General features: G+C 40.3%; 1 protein-coding gene and 2 long non-coding RNA genes across 4 annotated transcripts; 2 read left to right on the top strand and 1 right to left on the bottom strand.

Annotated features, from left to right (window-relative positions):
• Positions 1–415: 415 nt before the first annotated feature.
• On the bottom strand, positions 416–1,188 carry LOC132783743 (uncharacterized). The gene is made up of 2 exons (XR_009632185.1): positions 1,098–1,188; positions 416–859 (listed from the first exon to the last, which is right to left on the bottom strand). It is a non-coding gene; the product is annotated as an uncharacterized LOC132783743 (long non-coding RNA).
• LOC132783742 (protein shuttle craft) lies at positions 1,070–5,076 on the top strand. The gene is made up of 5 exons (XM_060789099.1): positions 1,070–1,181; positions 1,269–1,640; positions 1,713–4,186; positions 4,249–4,600; positions 4,665–5,076. The coding sequence occupies exons 2-5, from the start codon at positions 1,389–1,391 to the stop codon at positions 4,764–4,766; spliced, it is 3,180 nt and encodes a 1,059-aa protein (XP_060645082.1). The 5' UTR covers positions 1,070–1,181; positions 1,269–1,388; the 3' UTR covers positions 4,767–5,076.
• A 15,060-nt stretch (positions 5,077–20,136) lies between these two features.
• On the top strand, positions 20,137–20,834 carry LOC132798857 (uncharacterized). Of its 2 annotated transcripts, XR_009633984.1 has the most exons (3): positions 20,137–20,248; positions 20,331–20,395; positions 20,547–20,834. It is a non-coding gene; the product is annotated as an uncharacterized LOC132798857 (long non-coding RNA). The 2 variants fall into 2 exon arrangements; XR_009633983.1 differs by having other exon boundaries at positions 20,137–20,395.
• Positions 20,835–21,091: the final 257 nt, after the last annotated feature.

Genomic DNA, 21,091 nt, shown 5'->3' with positions numbered 1-21,091 from the left:
AATTGAACACTATGAATCAATGATATTTTTTCTTGTAGTATAAGCGCTGGCAAAATAGTCAGTGTTTTTGAAAAACCGTAAAAGGGGTTTGTTTGAACCTTCCCTACAAGGGAAATTGAAGTAAAACTTGAGTGTTTTCTGTGGCACTCCTGTATATGAACAGATGATTTGTAGGTGTGTATATTATACCTCATCTAGACAAACAGCATCTGATTCAATCATCCGATTCTATGATGCAAATGTTTACGCCAAACTTGCAACATGCTAAGTGCTGCTTAGGGGTGAAAAAGTGGAAAAAAGAAACTCAGGCAGGAAACAAAATGTCAAGGCAATAAGAGCAAATCCACTGAAAAAAATAATAATGAATTTAAATTAAATTAAATTTTTTATCATCAATTGATTCTATTTATATCCGTTTTACATTATAAATCGCTCTGCAATCGCTAATATTTTTTTAATTTTTTTATAAATAGCAAAGCATTTTTAAATATGTAGTTTTATGGCGCCAAAATTTGCCAGTGGAATAATCAGTTCATTTGCAACGATAACGTTTTTTGATATTAGGCAAAATACGGCCACATTTTCAAATTTAATGTGGCATGATCAATGATGCGGCTCCAATAGCCATCCCTCTCATACATACAGCCCCTTAAGGAATAACAAGTCGTAAGGTTCACATATTGAAAATTTCCACAATGCAGTCCAGTCCAAACAGCGCATAAATAGTGAATTAGCGTAAAGTAGCGCTAAATACATTCGCGAATGGCTACCTTTTTGCAAAACAATTTGAAATAATTTTAAATCGCCCAAAATGTGTACATATATGCTCATCGATATATGTACATATATCGATATTGCCCTGAAATAATAAAAAAATAATTACTTTTAACAAATGTAAACTGAAAAATATGACATTAGTTGAATAAATGATTAAAAAATAATTTTGAGAAAATACTGGTAGGCTGTACACTGTACAGCTCTTCAACAATGTGTGCTCCTCAATTTAGCAAAATTGACTCCTCAAGCAATGACTCGTTACTTGAGCGATATTTGCTGTGAAAAGTAACAGTGAACGTCAGCAACTCTCACTAACTTACATATATAGCTGTCACACTTACACACGCGTATAACGTGTGTCTTCAGATGTTTTTCTTCGAGTGGACTCAATTATCAAAATTTGGGTGAATGTTGCCATTTATTGTGAAATTTAGCAGCTGAAGCTTACGTTCAACATTGTAGCTAATCGGTGTATTTGTGTTTACTTGTAGACGCAGGAATAAAAGACACGTCTAACACATTAATTCGGATCAACTTTTCGCCAGCGTGGGCAATAGACGACGTCGAAAGAAAAAAAGAAAAACACGCGGATTCATAGTTAGGCACTAGTCATGGACCAGTATTGGCAACGACAACAACAGCCACAGTTACAACAAGAACAGTTTGTTGCAAACGAATCAGGTGGCGATTTGGTAGCTCCAGATGAGTCCGCTGCTGTATGCCACGGTGGAAACAATAACAACTATGTGAATTTCAATCAGTTCATCACGCAACATAATCTGGCAACTTCGAATCTAAGTTATAGTAATGGAGCCGGCGGTGCAGCCTTTGGACTAACGCCGAATAATAGCAACTATGGTGGAGTAAGAGTGTTTTAACTAAAAGAGTTGCTTACTTTGGAGATATTCTAAACTTTGGTTTCTTTTTTTTTACAGCTTCCATATGCACAACCCTTTTTCGGCTATCAAAATGGCGATGGAGCAGCCGGTGGCAGCGGGGGAATTGCATCTAGCAACAATTATCAAGAATCGTTAAGACATGCGTTGGATATCAATCCTTTTGCCTCAGCCAGCAGTTTTGATTTCAGCACTTCCAAGCTTCAGGCTTCGGCTCCAGAATTTGTGCCCACTTTTGCAAAGCTAAGTTTAAGTGCTTCCCCAGCACCTGCAACGGCAACGGGATTGGGAGAACAGTCCCCTAGATCGAGCAGCACCAGCAATAATCACAATAAATGCAATATTAATGGCAACAACAGCACTGCCATAGTAAGTAGTGAAACAACTAACCATCATCATCATCAACAGCAGCCCTACCAGCAGCATAATCAACAAGCCCAGCAGCCAAAGGCACATGGTTCTAACAGTCGCCAACAGCGACGCAACGATTACCGCGAGGATCGCATCGATCGCAATGATGATCGCTATGATCGCAAGAAGCCGCAGAAGCAACAGCGCTATGACAATCATAGAAGCAACAAACGACGCGACGACTGGAATCGTAATCGAGACCGCATCAATGGATATGCTCGTGCCAGCGAAGAGCTCGATACAAGCAATAGTAATGACAGCGCCCATCCATCACCGGAAAAGCAAAAGCAGCATCAAATATCGCCAAGACGCGCTGGCCCGGACAACGAGAAGTTGTCGCAACGCGAGAAACTTATGCGAGATATTGAGCAACGGCGTCTCGAGTGTCTGGTGTGTGTGGAACAAATCAAGCCGCATCATGGCACATGGTCCTGCCAGAATTGTTACCATGTGCTTCATCTCAAGTGTACAATTACGTGGGCCAGCAGCTCCAAGTCGGCGGAGGGCTGGCGCTGCCCAGCTTGTCAGAACGTTCTGCAGGAACTGCCGCGCGAGTATTTGTGCTTCTGTGGCAAGCTCAAAAATCCGCCCTTAACGCGCACCGAGTTAGCTCACAGTTGTGGGGAACTCTGCTGCCGTGCTGAGGGCTGCAACCATGCGTGCACTTTGCTATGCCATCCGGGTCCATGTCCGCCATGCCAGGCGAATGTGAGTCGCAGTTGTGGCTGCGGACGAAGCAGCAAACTGATGCAGTGCTCTATGAAGCAGCCGCTGCAATGCGAATCAATTTGCGACAAGCTACTCAATTGTGGCGAGCATCGATGTCAGCAACTCTGCCATGTGGGAAAATGCGAGAATTGCGCGGAAAAGGTGCAGCAGCATTGTCACTGCGGCAAGCAGCAGCGTGGCGTAATGTGCACTAAGGAGAGCCAGGACAGGCGTAGCTACTCGTGCAAGGAATGCTGCGGGAAACCGCTGCCCTGTGGCAATCACAAGTGCAAGGACTCGTGCCATGCCGGCGCCTGCCGACCTTGTAAGCTCAGCCCCATTCAGATTACTACTTGCCCTTGCGGTAAGCTGCCCGTTGCTGTTGAGCAGCGTGCCAGTTGCCTTGATCCAGTGCCCACCTGCGATAGCGTGTGTGGCAAGACATTACGCTGTGGCAAGCCTGCTCATCCTCATCAGTGCACGAGCAAATGCCATTTGGGACAATGTCCGCCGTGTCCCAAGCAGACGGCCGTCAAATGCCGCTGTGGACACATGGATCAAATGATCAAATGTCGGCAGCTGTCGACGCGAGCCGACGATGCGCGCTGCAAGCGACGTTGCACCAAGAAGCGCAGTTGCGGCAAGCACAAATGTAACGCCGAGTGCTGCATTGATCTTGATCACGCCTGCCCTTTGCCTTGCAATCGCACGTTGAGCTGTGGACGCCACAAGTGCGACCAGCCATGTCATCGCGGTAACTGTCCCCCCTGCTATCGAAGTAGTTTTGAGGAGCTCTATTGCGAGTGTGGTGCAGAAGTTATCTACCCACCGGTGCCTTGTGGCACCAAGAAACCCGTCTGCAAGCGACCCTGTTCTCGCACTCATGGATGCGAGCATGTACCTCAACACAATTGCCATGCGGCGGCTATTTGTCCGCCATGCATGATGTTCACGACCAAATGGTGTCACGGCAATCATGAGCAGCGCAAGACCATACCTTGCTCGCAGCTTAGCTTTAGTTGTGGTCTAGCTTGCGGAAAGCCACTTGCCTGCGGACGCCACAAATGTATAAGACCATGTCACGAAGACGATTGTCAGCAAGCTGGTGAATTGTGCCGCCAAAGCTGTACCAAGCCACGTGTGCTTTGTGGTCACAAATGTGCTGCACCGTGCCATGAAGGTAGTTGCCCAGAGACGCCGTGCAAGGAGCTCGTCGAGGTGCAGTGTGAGTGTGGAAACCGGAAGCAGAACCGCAGTTGTCAAGAGCTGGCCAGAGAGCACAGTCGGATTGCTACAGCCCAGTTGGCTTCGTCAATGGCTGAAATGTCTCGTGGTAACTACATGGAACTTAGCGAAATTTTGGCTCCAGGGAAAGCAAGCAAATCAAACAAAACGTAATGCTTTTATGAATTATACTAGTCATGGTTATTTAGATTTTATTTATAATTACTTACAGATTGGACTGCAATGAAGAGTGCCGCCTATTAGAACGCAATCGTCGGTTGGCTATCGGTTTGCAGTCACGCAACCCGGATACACAGTTAAAGTCACTCACCAAGTACTCGGAATTCACTCGTGGATTCGCCAAGCGAAATCCAGCTTTGACCAAGAGCGTCTATGAAACGTTAAGCGATTTAGTAAAGTTAGCCAAGGAAAGCAAGCAGAAATCGAGAAGCCACTCATTTCCCACCATGAACCGCGAGAAGCGACAACTGGTCCACGAGCTATGTGAGGTGTTTGGCATTGAGTCCGTGTCTTATGACAAGGAGCCCAATCGCAATGTGGTTGCCACGGCGTGCAAGGAGCGTGTAAGTTTAACATCCATAAACTCGTACTAGTACTACTATGAAACTTTCTTTCTTTTTTGTGTAGTGTTGGTTACCCGCCACTAGTATCATGGAGGTATTGGCACGTGAGTCAGGCCAACGCCGTGTTCCGGTGCCCAGTAATAACGCCTGGGGCCTGAAAAAGTAGAAGTCCCTAAAATGTTTACATGTTTCTAGTTTACGTCGCAAAGACTATATACAAGACTATTTTCAACGGCTATTAACATTTTGAAAGATATTAAAACATTTAATCAAATGTGAACTGGGCATTGTTAATATTATGATAAAGGTGTCATCAGGAACTAGAGGAACCGAAGCAAAATAGTAATTGAAAGTTAAATGAAAATGAAAAGTGTTAATCAACTTATTGTACGATGAATAAATGTAAAACTGAATGCTCTTATTATGTTGCGGATGAAAAATAAAATGAAATTATTACTGCAAGAAATTTTAATTTTTAGAAGCTTATACTACACTAGCCATAGTGCTCTGAAACTTTAACCGCGATGTATTTAATGAACTTCCTATTTTATAGGTACTAACCAGCTTCGCCAGCGTTAAGTTTTGACATCTGTGAATATTTTTATTATACCCGCTACCCATAGGGTATTATAACTTTGTGCCGTTAGGAAATGTAACCCTAAACCCTAAAAATTATATATTTTCTTGATCAGCGACAACAGCTGAGACGATATAGCCATGTCCGTCTGTCCTAAGTCTCAGAGCCTATAAGAGATTGAGGTTTTTATACCGCTACCCATAGGGTAGAAGGGTATTATAATTTTGTGCCGGCAGGAAATGTATGTAACAGGTAGTACGAGGCATCTCCGACCCTATAAAGTATATATATTCTTGATCAGCGTCAACAGCCAAGACGATCTAGCCATGTCCGTCTGTGTGTCCGTCCGTATGAAACACTGGATCTCAGAGACTATAAGAGATAGAGCTATATTTTTTTTCGACAGCATTTGTTATGTTTGAACGCAGATCAAGTTTATTTCAAATTTTTGCCACGCCCACTTCCGCCCCCGAAAATCAAAAAAATCGAATAACAAGCGTCTTTTTAAAGCTAGCGTCGCGAATTTTGGTATATACAGATATAAATTGTCGAAGTTATTAAATAAATACTTTTGTATGGGGAAATCACTTACTTCGTTGCATTGGCTGTCAATCTGGTATATTGTGCCGTCTATGGTATATTTTGAATGTGGTACTGTTTCGAAATACCAAATAGACCATTTAATATATTTTCAGTATTTTGTAATTTTTTTTTTTGGTATATTTCGAGCACACTCGACTGTAGCTTTCTTACTTATTTCTATCTACATCTATTTATCTATATGTAGAATTTTTTACAAGACCCTGCACTTTTGTTATCACTATACATTAGAGGTGGGCGCGGGCCTGTATTTTAAGTCCCGGGCCCGCACGAAAATAAACTTTTTTTTGAGAGGCCCGGCCGGCCGAACCCGAAACTTTTTCACTAAGGCCCGGCCCGGCACGAAACTTATTTACACATATGTATAAGGAAATTCAAAAGACATGTAATTTATATATACATATATATATTTATTAAGGTATTTATATTGAATATTGTTATGTATTTAATGAAAAACAAATTAATTCATATTTTTATTTAAAAATAAACTTTTTTCAAAATTTTTGCTTTTTAGCCTAGTGCGTTTTTCATTAAACCATGGCCTACAGATTTGGTAATTTCACAATAGGCCGCCAATTTTTAATTAGTGGTGTGCAAACAAGTAAAATATTGTATAACCAATTCGATAGTAGCATCGATAAGCAATTAAAATGCGATAAATGGCGGTTCTAATTCGGTCAAATCAAAATTGTTTTCAGGCCTACTTCGGGCTTTTACGGGCCTATTTTGGGTTTTTACGGGCCGGGCCTTTTTTTCTAAGGCCCGGGCCCGCACGAAGCCCGTACGAATCTTAATTATAAGGCCCGGGCCCGCCCGAACCCGCTCCGGGCCTGTGTAAGCCCGCGGGCCACGAAAAAAAGGCCGGCCCGTGCCCACCTCTACTATACATTATTCTATACTTCATCTTATAAATCCCCATTTCTCCAAACAACTTCTTGGCCTTCTTAGCCGCTGATGAATTCATCAGTGTGCGACCATACATTGCGCCTTTGAATCATATGTGAATGCAGTTCTCGCTGCATAGGAAGCCCAAGTGCTAAACGACTTGCGTTCACTTTTGTGGCCTGCCCATCTGTATCTATGTATGTACATATGTATGTGTAAATGGCCTTACCACAAGTTCGTTTTTTGGCTTTAGTTAGTAATATCGGGATAACACACCACTCAATAAGTTCCCGGCCCGACATATAGGGGGCAGTAGTAAGCAAACGTCGATATTTTTTTTGGATACTGTCAATTATCATAAGCTCTGTGTAAAAATTTTACAACTCTGCGACCACGTGCTTTTAAGTTACAATTTTTAAAGTGAAACAACCTTTGAGTTTTTCTACATTTTCATTAAACACTGTATTTTAATGGGAAAGAATACGGTAGAAGCCATACGGGATTTTGATTATAGATTACCTGGAGAAAGGTAAAACAATCGACAACGAATATTATATAAAGCTGCAAAGAAGAAACCGCGGTTTCATCAGGATAATGCACCGTGTGACAAGTCTATGGCAACAATGCTGAAATTAAGCGAATTGAGGTTCGAACTAGTGCCACACCCACCCTACTCTCCAGATTTGGCCCCCAGCGACTACTGGCTTTTTGCAGATCTCAAAAAGCACCTTCAAGGCGAGAGATATCAATCAAATGAGGAGGTGATTGCCGATACTGAGGCCTATTTTGAGGGCAAAAGTTCATCCTTCTACAAAAATGGCATCGAAAGGTTGGAGAACCGCTGGACTGACGGTATAGCCTTAGATGGAAACTATATTGATGAATAAAAGTAAATTTTGGAAAAAAATGTGGTTTTCCCTCTTAGGCCGGGAACTTATTGAGTGGTGTGTTATGTTGTGTTGGTGCACCGCTTAAAATCCTTTAGTTTCGCACGTCACCTGTGTAAAGCTCGGGTAACAGAAGCTGTTACCAACATAACAGTTACAGTGCCACATGAGCCCTGCAGTGAGTGCTACGGTATCATTTATCGTTTTATCGATATCGTATGATATGTGGCCACACTCTAACAAGAAGCGAACAAGGGAAAGCACGCGGAAAGCAAGATCTATATTAAAAAGTGTACATTAATTATAATTCATCATATCTCATTATTCTAATAAATATCCATACAAAATACAAGCCTACAAAAAGCCATCACTTCACAGTTCAGAAGTGGGATCTGATAAGTTGTATGGATTTGAAAGCGTGAAACTTAAGGATGATGAAATAGGAAAAGACAAAATTGAGACAGAGAAAACCAGCAAGAATAGTCGGCGTTGAAAGTTTGCAGTGAGATGTGTTCTCAAGGTCTGTGTGACAAAGAAAACTGCAAATAACGGATTAGTTCCTTTTCTTCGTGGCAGACGGATTCAAAGTCGTGGTTACACCAAGAGACGGTGGAGTCTTAGAGAACATACTAGAAGTGTGCGTGTGTGTATTTGCGAAATACAAGACATTGTGAAATACATAGCAGCAGTGTGCGTGCGTGTATTTGCGGAATACAAGACATTGTGAAATACATAGCAGCAGTGTGCGTGTGTGTATTTGCGGAATACAAGACATTGTGAAATACGTAGCAGCAGTGTACGTGTGTGAGTGTGTGCAGAATTATTAAAAACAATAAGAGAACTAAACAGAAAAGACAAAATATGCACAAAATAACTGATCTTAAGGTGGATCAGTTGAAATTCCTTCTTCGCGGTGTGGATTTGCCAACATCAGGAACGCGTGCTGAATTAATCCAGAGACTGATCGAGCATGAGGGTTCGACAGAGATTGAGATGCCGCAAGCAGCTAGTCTTGCCAGTCAACAAGAAGATGCAATTGCGTCACAGGCAACGGCTATTTCGAAACTAGAAGGCGAAATGAGACAGCTAATGGAGATGATGTCCCAGTTTATGAGCGTTCAAAGACAGAATACATCGACAGTTCCTAGCCAGCAACCGCTAGCAATGAATAGTGAAATTCAATCACCAGATTCAAACAATGTATGCAGTCAAGGTCAGCAAGTAATTAACACAGCGAGGCAAGCGTCAGTGAAAGAAATAGCGAATACCTTGCCAGAGTTCGACCCCAGTGACAAAAACGCCATCACTGCCAAACAATTCATTGATCGGGTAAACAAAGTAGTTGATGCCTACAATTGGGATCAGAAATTTTGCTGCTCGCCATCTACACTCGCCTCAAGGGTCCTGCCAAGATGTGGCTCGACTCATCACCAGTGGTGCATACCCGATGGAGTAACTTTGCCGAAGCTTTAAACGACGAGTTTGGTATCGAACCAGACGAAGCAGAGATCCACTTCACTATGGCCAATGCAACGAGAAAGTCGAACGAAACTGTTAAAGAATATTGTTTTCGTATGTCAGCCCTTGGTGTTCGGTATAAGCTTAGTGAAGCAGCGGTCATCAGGTACGTCAGAGCCGGTCTACAGCATCGAGAGTTGCAAAATAGCATTGCAGCGATTCAGTTTTATAGTATGAAGCAGCTACGGATGCAACTGAAAACTTCTTCATGAACCGAAGCCGTTTAAGCGAGAATAAGAAGAGTATGCCACCAAAAGATTACAGCGACAATCAAAAAGGCGAGGTCAATGCTAAGTCAGCAAAGCAGAAGGAAGCTTTGAAATGCTATAATTGCGGAGAGTCAGGACACTTTGCCAATTCTTGTCCAAAGCCACCAACAAAAACAAGATGTTCCAAGTGCAATAAGTTTCATGCACGGAATGAGAATTGTCAGTCAGCAACTGTAATGCGCGTGGGCACCTTGCAACCAAACATGCCCTTCCTAAAGAATATTGTTGTCAGCTCGCACTGTTATGTCGCGTTCATTGATTCCGGAAGTGAGGCTAGTATTGTGCGCAGGTCAGTAGCCAAAGAAATTAAAGCCGTTCACAGCAAGTGTGCTATGCAAATCAGAGGCATTTGTGGAGGTACATGTATGTTAACCGAAGCTATACAGCTGGAAATAGTCATCGACGGAAAAAGTGTTTCCGCCAAAGTTTACATTGTCGCAGATGAGATACTCCCAGAAGATTTTCTGTTGGGCCAAGACGTCATCGTAAGTGCTAAACTGACATTCGATTTTGAGAAGATCCAGTCTAGTGTCAACCGAGCAGTACCGATGTCAGCAGAGCGTCCATGCGATAATTTTCCAGACTTACTTCTTGGTAATTTCGAGAAACAAGAAGAGATGGACAAAATGCGTGCGTTGTTGGAAAAATATTCTACAGTTTTCTCAGTTGGATTGCATGGTATTGGCAAAACAAATATCGTCCAGGCAGACATCATCATCGAAAGTGGCAAAATAGTTTCGCAAGCCCCATACAGAGTGCCAGAACCAAAAAAAGAAATAGTATGCCAAATGGTTAATGAGCTTTTGGAGCACGACATAATCACGCAGTCTACGTCAGAGTATGCTAGTCCAGTTGTCCTTATCAAGAAGCCAAATGGTAGTGACCGACTATGCATTGATTATCGGCGATTGAACAAGCTTATCCAAAAGGAGAACTTTCCTATGCCACACATCGAGGAGAAGTTACAGGAAGCAAAACGTCATAAATGGTTTTCTTCACTGGACTTAAACAGTGGTTATTATCAAGTGGAGATAGCACCAAGCAGTCGTAAGTACACGGCATTCATCACCACAGACGGGTTGTACAAGTTCAAACGTTTACCGTTTGGACTAAAGAATGCTCCAGCCGTCTTTAATAGGCTCATGGCAGAACTGCAAAAACGTGTACAAAAAGACGATATTATATACTACATGGATGACATCCTTATTGGCAGCAACACGTTCGAAGAAATGTACGAGAAACTTGAAAGAATTCTGCTTGTGTTGAGAGAATGCGGATTAACATTAAATTTGAACAAATGCGAGTTGTTTAAAAAGTCTATCAACTTCCTAGGTCACAAAATACACGAAGATGGAATCAGTCAGGGCGAAATTAAGACAAACGCTATTGCCATGTTCCCGTCGCCAAAGAATATCACTGATGTTAGAAAGTTTTTAGGACTTAGCGGTTACTTCAGGAAATTCGTCCCCGGATATGCCATTATATCAGAGCCAATACGTATATTATTGCGCAAAGACCAGCCGTTCAAATGGGAAAAGTCACAGCAAGATGCCTTCGATGAACTTAAGAAGTGCCTCACAACGAAGCCCGTGATCACATGCTACCGTCTAGATGCCTACCAGGAACTACACACAGATGCCAGTGCAGTCGGTTTAGCTGGAGTATTGCTGCAGAAAGAGGCTGACCAGATGAAGCCAATTGCGTACTATAGTCGAGCAACTTCAAAAGCCGAGAAAAACTATCACAGCTATGAGTTAGAAGCCCTTGCCGTTGTTGAGTCGATGGAGAGATTCAAGTACTACATTTATGGTAAACAGATCAGAGTTGTGACTGACTGTAATGCGTTAAAGACGTCTATGGAGAAGAAAGATCTCATCCCTCGCATTGCCAGATGGTGGAGTTCGATATCGAAATTGTACATCGAGCTGGACGTCAAATGGATCACGTAGATGCACTGAGCCGTACTCCGTTTGAAGAGGCGCATGATATGGATACAGCCAGCCTAAAGATAGCAAAGACTCTTTTGGACGAGACCGATTGGCTGTTTGCCATACAACTACAAGATGATTAAATAAAAAGCATTGTCACCGAGATGAAAAACGACAAGAAATCTGAGAACGACGACTATGTGATCGAACAAGACAGACTGTTTCGCAAGCACGATAACAAGCTCCTGTGGGTAGTCCCAAAACAGTTGAGGTTCCATGTCCTTCATGAATGTCATGACAAGGCTGGACACATGAGCACTGATAAAACTTTGTCACGGATTCTGAACTTATTTTGGTTTCCTCGCATGCGTAAATTTGTGAAAACGTATGTCCAGTCCTGTGTGGGCTGCGCCTTTTATAAGATACCAGGAGGCCGCCAGGAGGGCCAATATCACTTCGATGACATCAGACCAATACCGTTCTTCACAGTTCACATGGACCACCTGGGACCATTTCCAAAGAGCTCGAAGCGGAATGAGCATATTCTCGTGATAGCCGATGCATTCACGAAATTTACTGTACTGAGAGCTGTTAAAAGTACTGCAACGAAACATGTCATAGATGTTCTTCAGGAAATAACAGGTTACGTTGGAATGCCGCATCAAATTGTTACTGACAGAGGAACAGCTTTCACTTCCAAAGACTTTGAGAAGTTTTGCAAAGCAAATCATGTAAAGCATATTTTAAATGCCGTACGGACTCCGAGAGCAAATGGTCATGCAGAGCGAACAAATAGGACTATACTGTCAATGCTGCTCCCGTCGAATGAAACTGACAAGCGTTGGGACGAGAAGATGAACACCATCCAATGGAGTGTTAATACCATGGCAAACACCACTACTAAATGTTCTCCTTTCCAGCTGCTGTATGGTTATGAACCCAGAGATGTACTTAAGAACACTCTGACGAGTGTGATCCAAGGAGAAGATCGACATATGCTTACGGATGCTGAGCTGGAAAACCTTCGAGCAGACGCTGCAACGCGTATCAACGACCATAGAGCCGCAGCTAAGAAACGCTATGACGCCAAGCATTCCAAGCCAACTACATACAATAGCGGAGATATTGTTTTGGTCGAGAATGAGCCTTCCAGTACTGGTACCAGACATCGTCACGGGTGGCAAATTTCGACACTCGACTCACACCCGTACTTTTAAGAGTGCGAGTGCTACTCGTGCACTCGCAAAACGAGTGAGAGATACACACTTATTCAAAATCATGCGAGTGCTGCGAGTATGAGTCATTGTCATACTCGAGCCTTTCTTGCACTCGCCTATTCGGCACCCGATCATTTTAGGCACTCGGCTTGTACACACTTGTGTCTCGCGGGTGGTTGTTCTTCGTGCAACCGATCATTTTAGACACTCTTGACGAAATGCTCTGACACTCGCGAGTGTTTTGCTCAGACACTCGCGAGTGTTTGATCAGACACTCGCGAGTGTCTGAGCAAATACTCGGGTGTTTTTCCCCCACCCCTATTGATGCTTGTGTGTCGCGGCTCGCGGGTAGATTTTATGACTTTTGACTTCTTTGAATGATTTTTGGGTGTTTTTTTACTTTGACAAATGGTCAAATAAAATATCAGGTGGTTTTCCTGAAATTTATGGAAATTGCACAAATTTGCAAAATACCCTTTTGTAATTATATAGGCATTTACAATAGTGTTATAAACAGTTAATAAAATTTCTGATTTTCCGGTTATTGATGAATATAAAAAACCCAAAAACTCATAAAACAGGTAAAATTTCACTTTACAAACCCCGGATTTTCCACATTTCCTATTGAATTATAATATTCATTAGGTATGAATGGGCGTTACATTTTGTCGGGTCAGGTCAGGTTGGTAAATTTAGTTGTTAAACCTTTTGGAATTTTTTGAAATTCTTTACCTAAAACAATAAAATCATAAAAATAACAAGAACAATACAAAAAGCCGACGGCATTTCTTGCATCTCAATACACATACACACAAACGTACATATGTATGTACATACATACAATCATGCCGGTCCACCCATAACCACCGGCACCGGCTTTACCCGAGTGCATAGAATCACCGATCGCAAATTGCCGAGTATGCCTCGGCACTCGCACTCGCGAGTGTAAGGCTCGCGAGTGTAAGGCTCGCGAGTGGCGAGTGTGCCTCGGCACTCGCACTCGCGAGTGTAAGGCTCGCGATACACTTATTGCTCATGAGTATAAGGCTCGCGAGTGTGTGTATTTTTGGCCACTCGCACTCGCGAGTGTAAGGCTACCGAAAAGGCACATGAGTAACGGGTGCACCCGTTGAGTGTGTATACCCGTGCCGTTCTCTGACTGGTACCTCACGTAAATTGGAGCCACGTTATAAAGGACCGTTCATAGTCACCAAAGTGCTGCCCAGGGATAGATATCTAGTGGAAGATATTCCCCATGCACAGCGAAAGCAGAGACACTACAAATCGGTTTACTCTTCCGATAAAATGAAGCATTGGTGTCGGCTGCCGCCGGATGAATCAGACGAAGAAGACAATGGCGAGATCACAGCAAACGACTCTTGCGAGGACGCTGCGATTTGTCAGGAGAGGCCGACTGTAAAGCTCGGGTAACAGAAGCTGTTACCAACATAACAGTTACAGTGCCACATGAGCCCTGCAGTGAGTGCTACGGTATCATTTATCGTTTTATCGATATCGTATGATATGTGGCCACACTCTAACAAGAAGCGAACAAGGGAAACCACGCGGAAAGCAAGATCTATATTAAAAAGTGTACATTAATTATAATTCATCATATCTCATTATTCTAATAAATATCCATACAAAATACAAGCCTACAAAAAGCCATCACTTTACACCTGACAGTCTGCTTCTAACGGTAATGGTCGGCTTACAATTCTCGGTACCATACTGAACCAACATGTCTTGACAACATGTTTTCGTCATGTCTCGGTGTTCTTAGCTGATATGTATGTATGTGGGTGACTTAAAGGGTGTACACATAATACAAGAAATAAATCCAAGCTCCACCAAAACGTTGTTGAACTTCTCAATTCACTCTCGGCAACTTTGTTTAAGGTATTACAAAGATTTGGCCAGCTTCAAAACACTATCGGGTGGGTCTCATCGACGAAGCTTTCGGTCTGTTGCATATAAACGTCTTGGTGTTGAGAAAAACTGTAGACACATGTGATGTACATACATACATATGTATGTTAGAATCCATCAGTCGACCATAGTGGTATTGTCGATTATCTCACTCTCAAAAGAATTAATACTATATTATATTGTTTGAATTATATTTTTAATTTATTATTTTCAATTTAGTGGAAGAATAAAAAAAATGCCAAGAGCTCAGAGTTTTCTGGTTTTTTTTCTGGCAGCAACCAACTGATCGATAATTGAAATATTGTAGCCCTCGTAAAAATTAAGGAACATACAAGAATTTTTCGGTTCTATGCAAAAGCACAAAATTGGACAATCCAAACGCTGCAGCTGTACTTTATGCACAATAATAATAAAATTGTTTTAAAGAGTTCAGAGCTTTTAAAAAATCTCTCGAAAACTTGAGCTATAATTAGTTTGTTATAAATACTAAGAACTAAATGTCTTAGATAATTAAATCAATTTTATTGTATAAAAATTATAATCTTATTTATGTACGTACATACATATCATAACATATGTATGGTATTTAATAGGTAAACTAGCATCTAATTATAAAAGAAATAAATTAAAATGGACAAAAATATAAAAGATTTTTTGATTAAATAGTTAATTATAAGTAATTTACATCACCTTTTTACAAACCAAAAAAAATACTTACATATATTATTTGGCAGTGGGGTCTGTTTATTCTAGTCGTGTTCCCAATTAGAGACTGCCCAACTGGCTCGAGCTACATGCTTACATGCCTCGTCTTGAGCGTTAAGCACGCTTCTAATTTGTAGCCATTGCATTTGCCTTTTCCACGGAAAACAATAAGCGTCGCCTAGGGAATCATGCTAAAATAAAGATGAAATGTTACGACAAGCAAACTCAAAAGGAGAAGTCATCCTAAGCAGATGCCAGCTAGGCAGTCATGCCAAGAACTGAAACGCACTGGCGCATACGGATACGAAAACGGATATGCGGGACACGACGTGGGAAGTACTGTGTACGAGTATGTTTGTATGTATGTATGTATGTATATGAATATAGACCTGACATAATGAGACGCCTATAAGCGAAATGACTGTCGACTCCAGAGCATTGCCGTCCTATGTCTCAGTTGCCTGCTCTTAAGATGTGTGCGTAATTTGAATTTAGTCTGCCAGGGAGTTTATTAACAAATACACAGAAAAGAAGTAAGTATGCTCTCACCAATACTTAGTGCTCGAGTACGAGATACTACTACTTTCATCTCTTAGAAATGGTTGTATTAAAAAATATATTATAGCTTTGTTGTTAGTGCTGCCAGAATGCCAGAATTAAAATATGTTATATTATATGTTCGTTATTTGTAAAAAGAAATATAGTATGTTAAGTTATATTATATTAACAGTTAATTACAAGCACAAAGAATCTTTGAAAATCCTCAAACAATTTTGTAATGAGGGTTTGTAGTAGTAGTTTAATTATATGTTAAGTGTATATATAGTACGATAAATTACATCCCAAATGATTTCTTTTGCCTTTTATGTTCACAGAAAAAATTAATACACCTCTTCTTTTTCAACAAGTATAGTAGGGTATAAAAAAACACGAGGACACCTGGACTGCGAAAGTGGAGCAATATACAGAAAGAGGGTGACTGTTTTGAGTATCTTGTAAGACCAATGTGGATTAAGCATTGGAACAAATAATACCACAGAGATTAAATTGTGGTTGGAAGTTTCCTTAAGAAGCCACTCGCATATTACACATGCTAATGGATAGGGAAAGAGTTTTTATAGGGTCAGTTCCTTGGAGCTTGTTAGGAGCAATGAAAAGTTGAAGTTATAAAAAAATTAATTAAATGAATTGAAATTAAACTGGTATACATTGAATTTAATTTCCAATACCGTAATCCTTTTTCTACTCAAAACATAAATTATAAATAATGAAAAAAATAAAATAAAAATAAATAAATAATAAATAAATAAAATAAAATAATGAATGGTTGAGTGAGCGAGCAATTTTAACGGCTAAGAATAAAGATGTAGATGACCTGAATTACATAATTCAAAATAAGATCATTGGAACAATGCATTAATTCAAATCTATTGACTGTGTCACAAATGAAGCTGAGAAGCCACCAACTATCCAATTGAATTTTTAAACTCTAGGCGTAAATTGTGCGGTGGTAAGCCAGGCACATCCAAAGAGTTGGCTCCGTAGAAATCATGCTTCGATACATAAACCAACCAAAACTGCAACGGTACGCGTTTGGTGGTTAGAAAATTGATGAACCATGTAATTTTCGAATACGATAATAATTCAAAGGTGAGGAAGTTTTTATTCCGAGGATCTCGATAATCCCAACCGATATGCCGTTTGAATTTAAGAGAATTCGATTTCCGATGCGTCTTGCATTTGCCATGACCATCAACAAATCACAAGGCCAATCATTAAAAGATTGTGGTTTAAATCTAGAACATTCATGTTTTTCCCATGGTCAATTATACGTGGCATGTTCACGGGTCGGAAGACCATCTGCGTTGTTTGTTTTTGCGCCTGGTAATAAATAAATAATAAATATCACAAGGTACTTAGGTGAAGAGCAACCTATGTACTAAAATGCAGAAATAATAATGAATGAAATAATAAAAAAAACAATCCGCTTATTTATTGTCATAAGGGCGGAACAAAGTTCGCCGGGTCAACTAGTTTTAAATATACCTTGGAGTAGAAAATATATCAGAATTTTTAAGCAACTAAGACCCGATTGTAGTAGGCGCTTTTTGCATACAAACCTATTTATTGTATGTACCAAAATGCGCTTTAGCTTCGGAATTACGCATGTTATTCGATTTTAGTCGACTTGCATGGCCGGAAGTGGGCGTGGCAAAAACAAACAAACTTGATCTGTAAAAATATGATAAATTAAATCTCTTATAGTCTCTGAGAACCAGTGTTTTATACGGATTTCGCAGCTATATCGTCTCGGCAGTTGACGCAGATCAAGTATACTATAAGTATACGTAATAGGGTCCTTCTTGCAGTTACCAACATTTCCTGCAGGCACAAAGTTATAATACCCTATCGGTAGCGAGTATAAAAATAAAATCTCTGAATGAAGTCAAAATCTTGTCGAATTGAAGAGATCATTAAAATAAGTGAGTAGTGCAGATTAGCTTAAAAAATTAGCGATTAAATGTTTGCTTATTTACAAAGTAATTTTTGAAACACTGCGTTTTAACAACCATTTAACAAGAAAAATATGAAAACGAAGAATATTAGACCCTATGTATATTGCATTTGGCGTTTAAATTGCACAGTTCACTGATACATAAATGCAAAACATTTATGCTTACCTATATATGTATATACGTTTGCACGTAAATAAAACAAGTGTATTATGTATTAATGTATGGACAAGTATGACTGTTGAAATATTCATTAAGTCTGAGTGCAACAGCAGAAATTATGCCTGCGTGTCGTTCTGCGGCGTGTGTTTCTCTGCTGGTCTGGCTTCCGGTCTCTGTGTACTGCCTGTTTGGCAGCTTGAGAGCGCACGTGCTCTATCTAGAAGGACACCGCAAAAAAGCCGGGCAAGGCGCATTCAATTTGCGCATTTGGCTTTTTAAAAAATGCATTAAAGCAGCTTGTCAAGCAGCTATGTTATAGAAATGGAGAGGTAGAGCTGCAAGAGAGTAGTCTCAGATCAAATAAAAGCTAACGTGAAAAACCTGCCCAAAAGGAAACCGCAGACAGTCAGAGACAAAGACAGCGATAACACTCAAGGTAAAAAAGGAACTGCGACGAAAACGCGAAAATTACTTCCTAAATAGCAACCTGACTGGTTGTCAAGACGCTTTAGAAACCATACACCGAAGACCAAACATTCATGTTCTGGCCTCAATAAAGGCCACACAGCACGGCAAACGGTATTTGACGACGTGGAAATGGTGACTGTGACTGGCCTACAGTCCACATCAAATTGCAAATTCGCCGCAGATTTTTATGCACTTTTTCCCTAGCCAAAATTAAGCCAAGCGAATGCTACTCCGGAACGAGCTCAGACGAAGGCAACCAGAACGTCGACAACGTCGGGGCTGACGCTGACGTTTTGACGACAAAATAAAAAAGCTACTGCGAACAGGATAAAGGGACAACTGAATGCAAATATTATCGTATTTGTAGGAGAGTATGTGAAGAGCTAGCAAAAATGAAAAGTGAGAAACTGGCAAGTTGGGAAAAGGCAGTTAACGGACTGATGAGCACCTTCTTCTACGAAATTGACTATTTGCTCCTCGCTCGTCGTACTATCAACTAAATGCATTTCGGTTTTATTCATATTTTATTCAAATGTGGCAACTAGAAAGGCACAAATGCTGTGCAGCTATTTATGGTGCTTCTTTCTTCACTTCTTTCGTGTTTGTTCTCATTTATTCGTTTTCTTAAACAGAACTGGTAAACTGGTGCTGAATTCAAATTGATATTATTCAAGTAAATCTTAAATTTAAAGTTCGTAGTGTTTTTGTTTTTTTTTTTTAAATTATTATTAATTTGTGCCGGCAGGAATTGTAATTCCATAAAGTATATACATTTATCCTTGATCGGCAAGTTCGCTCTCAGTATGTGGCAAAAAATGACAGTTTGTGTCGGCCCTTAGTTGACAATTTAGTATGTTTTGTGATTTATGGTATATATGTATCAAATACAGCTTTAGGAATATTTGTGAATTTTTTGTTATACTAGTTTGGTATATTTAAAGATAACACCGCAAAATGGGTAGCGGTAGCTCACAGTCAATCAGGCTTGATTGTAGCTTTCTTACTTATTGTTCCTAGGAGGAACACTTTGGTTAAGGGCAATAAAGTGAAACCGCAAGACATCAGCTTGTCATGAATTGCATTTTGCTCTCTTTTCTGTTGCCTTTTTGCCGTAAACTTGTCATAATTTTAATATTGGCAGCTTATAAGCCAAGTTAGGCGCTGCCGAGACTAAGTAAGAGAAGATCACAAAGAACCGAATGGCAAAATATCATACCATACTAAAGCGAACTATATAAAACGTAGACCTAATCCCAAGCGAAGTCAAGAGAAGCCAACAACTTAGCAGCGGATTATCTGTGACAGTGGCATGAATAACGTTGACGTGCAAGTGAAACACCCATAGAAAGATTAAGAGAAAAGGACTATCAATCGAGGACTTCAGTAGTTTGTGTGTTGCAAAAACTTACTGTACTCGCAAAATAGAATTTCTCGTTTATATATGTATGTAGCTCATATACAACAACATTTGCTTGCCCGTCCTCGTCGTCTATGAGAAAACAATTTTTATTGCATTTTGCTGGCAATGAGTAAAATGAGCGGTGAGGTGACGAGGCGAATGGTGGATAGCAAACGCTGTTATCAATGATGAACCAAAGGGAGTTCAGATGGATGATGGTTAGAAGATAGAGTGGCTACCAGTAAGTAAATATTACTTTGCCCATCTCTTTATGTTTGTAATGGTAGAGTGTATTATAGTTTCATTAAAGCGTATATATGCATGTAGTACTTTGGTAAGTTAAAGCTTGAATATTTCCTGAGCTATTGACTCAGATTTTGAAAAAATCAAAGTAGCACATGGTTTAATCTTCAGCATTAAAAAGCTTATGCACATACGTACACCTTCTGTATGTATGTTATGCACATAAAATATGTTTTAATACACAAAATCTCAAATTAATTGATCGTCTGTTAATAATCTTGTACTTATTTTATGGATTGTTTTTGTATGCTGTGATTACGGAGTACTTTTAAAACGGTTCCTATTAGGGTATTTTGACTTCGTGTTTATTTGAAAAGAGAAATCTTATTTGCTTTTTGTCTTTTTAAATCATTGGCATTAAATGCAGCAGGAGTGTGAAGACAAGCGCGGAAAGTAGAGAAGCTGCCACTAGGCAACGGCGTTGAAGCAGAAAGGGTAAGGCAACCAGTCAGCCAACATTTCCTGCGTTAGTTGTGCGCTTCAAGATTCAATTATAATGCAATAAAGCACGAATCAGAGCTACAATAAAAATAACAAGAGTTTCTCCAAGAACATTACATGTTTTCTCTCTCACACACTCACACAGACATGGTTTGCCAATACAATGGCAGCAGACTGCATACTGCCCTTTAAAACGAGGTACTAGTACGTCACAAGCGAAATCACTAGAGAACTTGGGGGCATTACTAGTACGACATCAATACATGAGCCATGAAATTGAATGTGAATGCCGATATCATAGTGCCAGTACAGTTGTTCCCTCCAGATTATCTCGGAACCAGAACGTATCAATCATCCTACAAATTTTATGTAACGGGATTGGTATGTGTGATGTTATGAAGTTATAAAATATATTATTACATTTTTTGATTAATTTGATTTAATATTTAATTTGAGACCAGCAAGATTGTTTTCTATAAATTAATTAAAACACATTATTAACAATAGTCAGTTTAATGGCTTTACTCTTTTCATATTGTCTACTATTAAAACGTATGTCCTTTTTTTAAAGTTAAGAGTTAAATAACGTAAAAACTGATCTATAATTAATATATTATTATCAATAGATGTAGTCTCGCATATAGCAACTGTCGAATCGAGTGTTTGGTTCTGCGCGTCTATTTTTATTTC

The sequence above is a fragment of the Drosophila nasuta genome, chromosome 2L (assembly GCF_023558535.2).
Source record: "Drosophila nasuta strain 15112-1781.00 chromosome 2L, ASM2355853v1, whole genome shotgun sequence".
NCBI classification, from domain to species: domain Eukaryota; kingdom Metazoa; phylum Arthropoda; class Insecta; order Diptera; family Drosophilidae; genus Drosophila; species Drosophila nasuta.
Note: the sequence above shows the minus strand (reverse complement) of the source record. Positions and strands in the feature narration are given on the sequence as shown.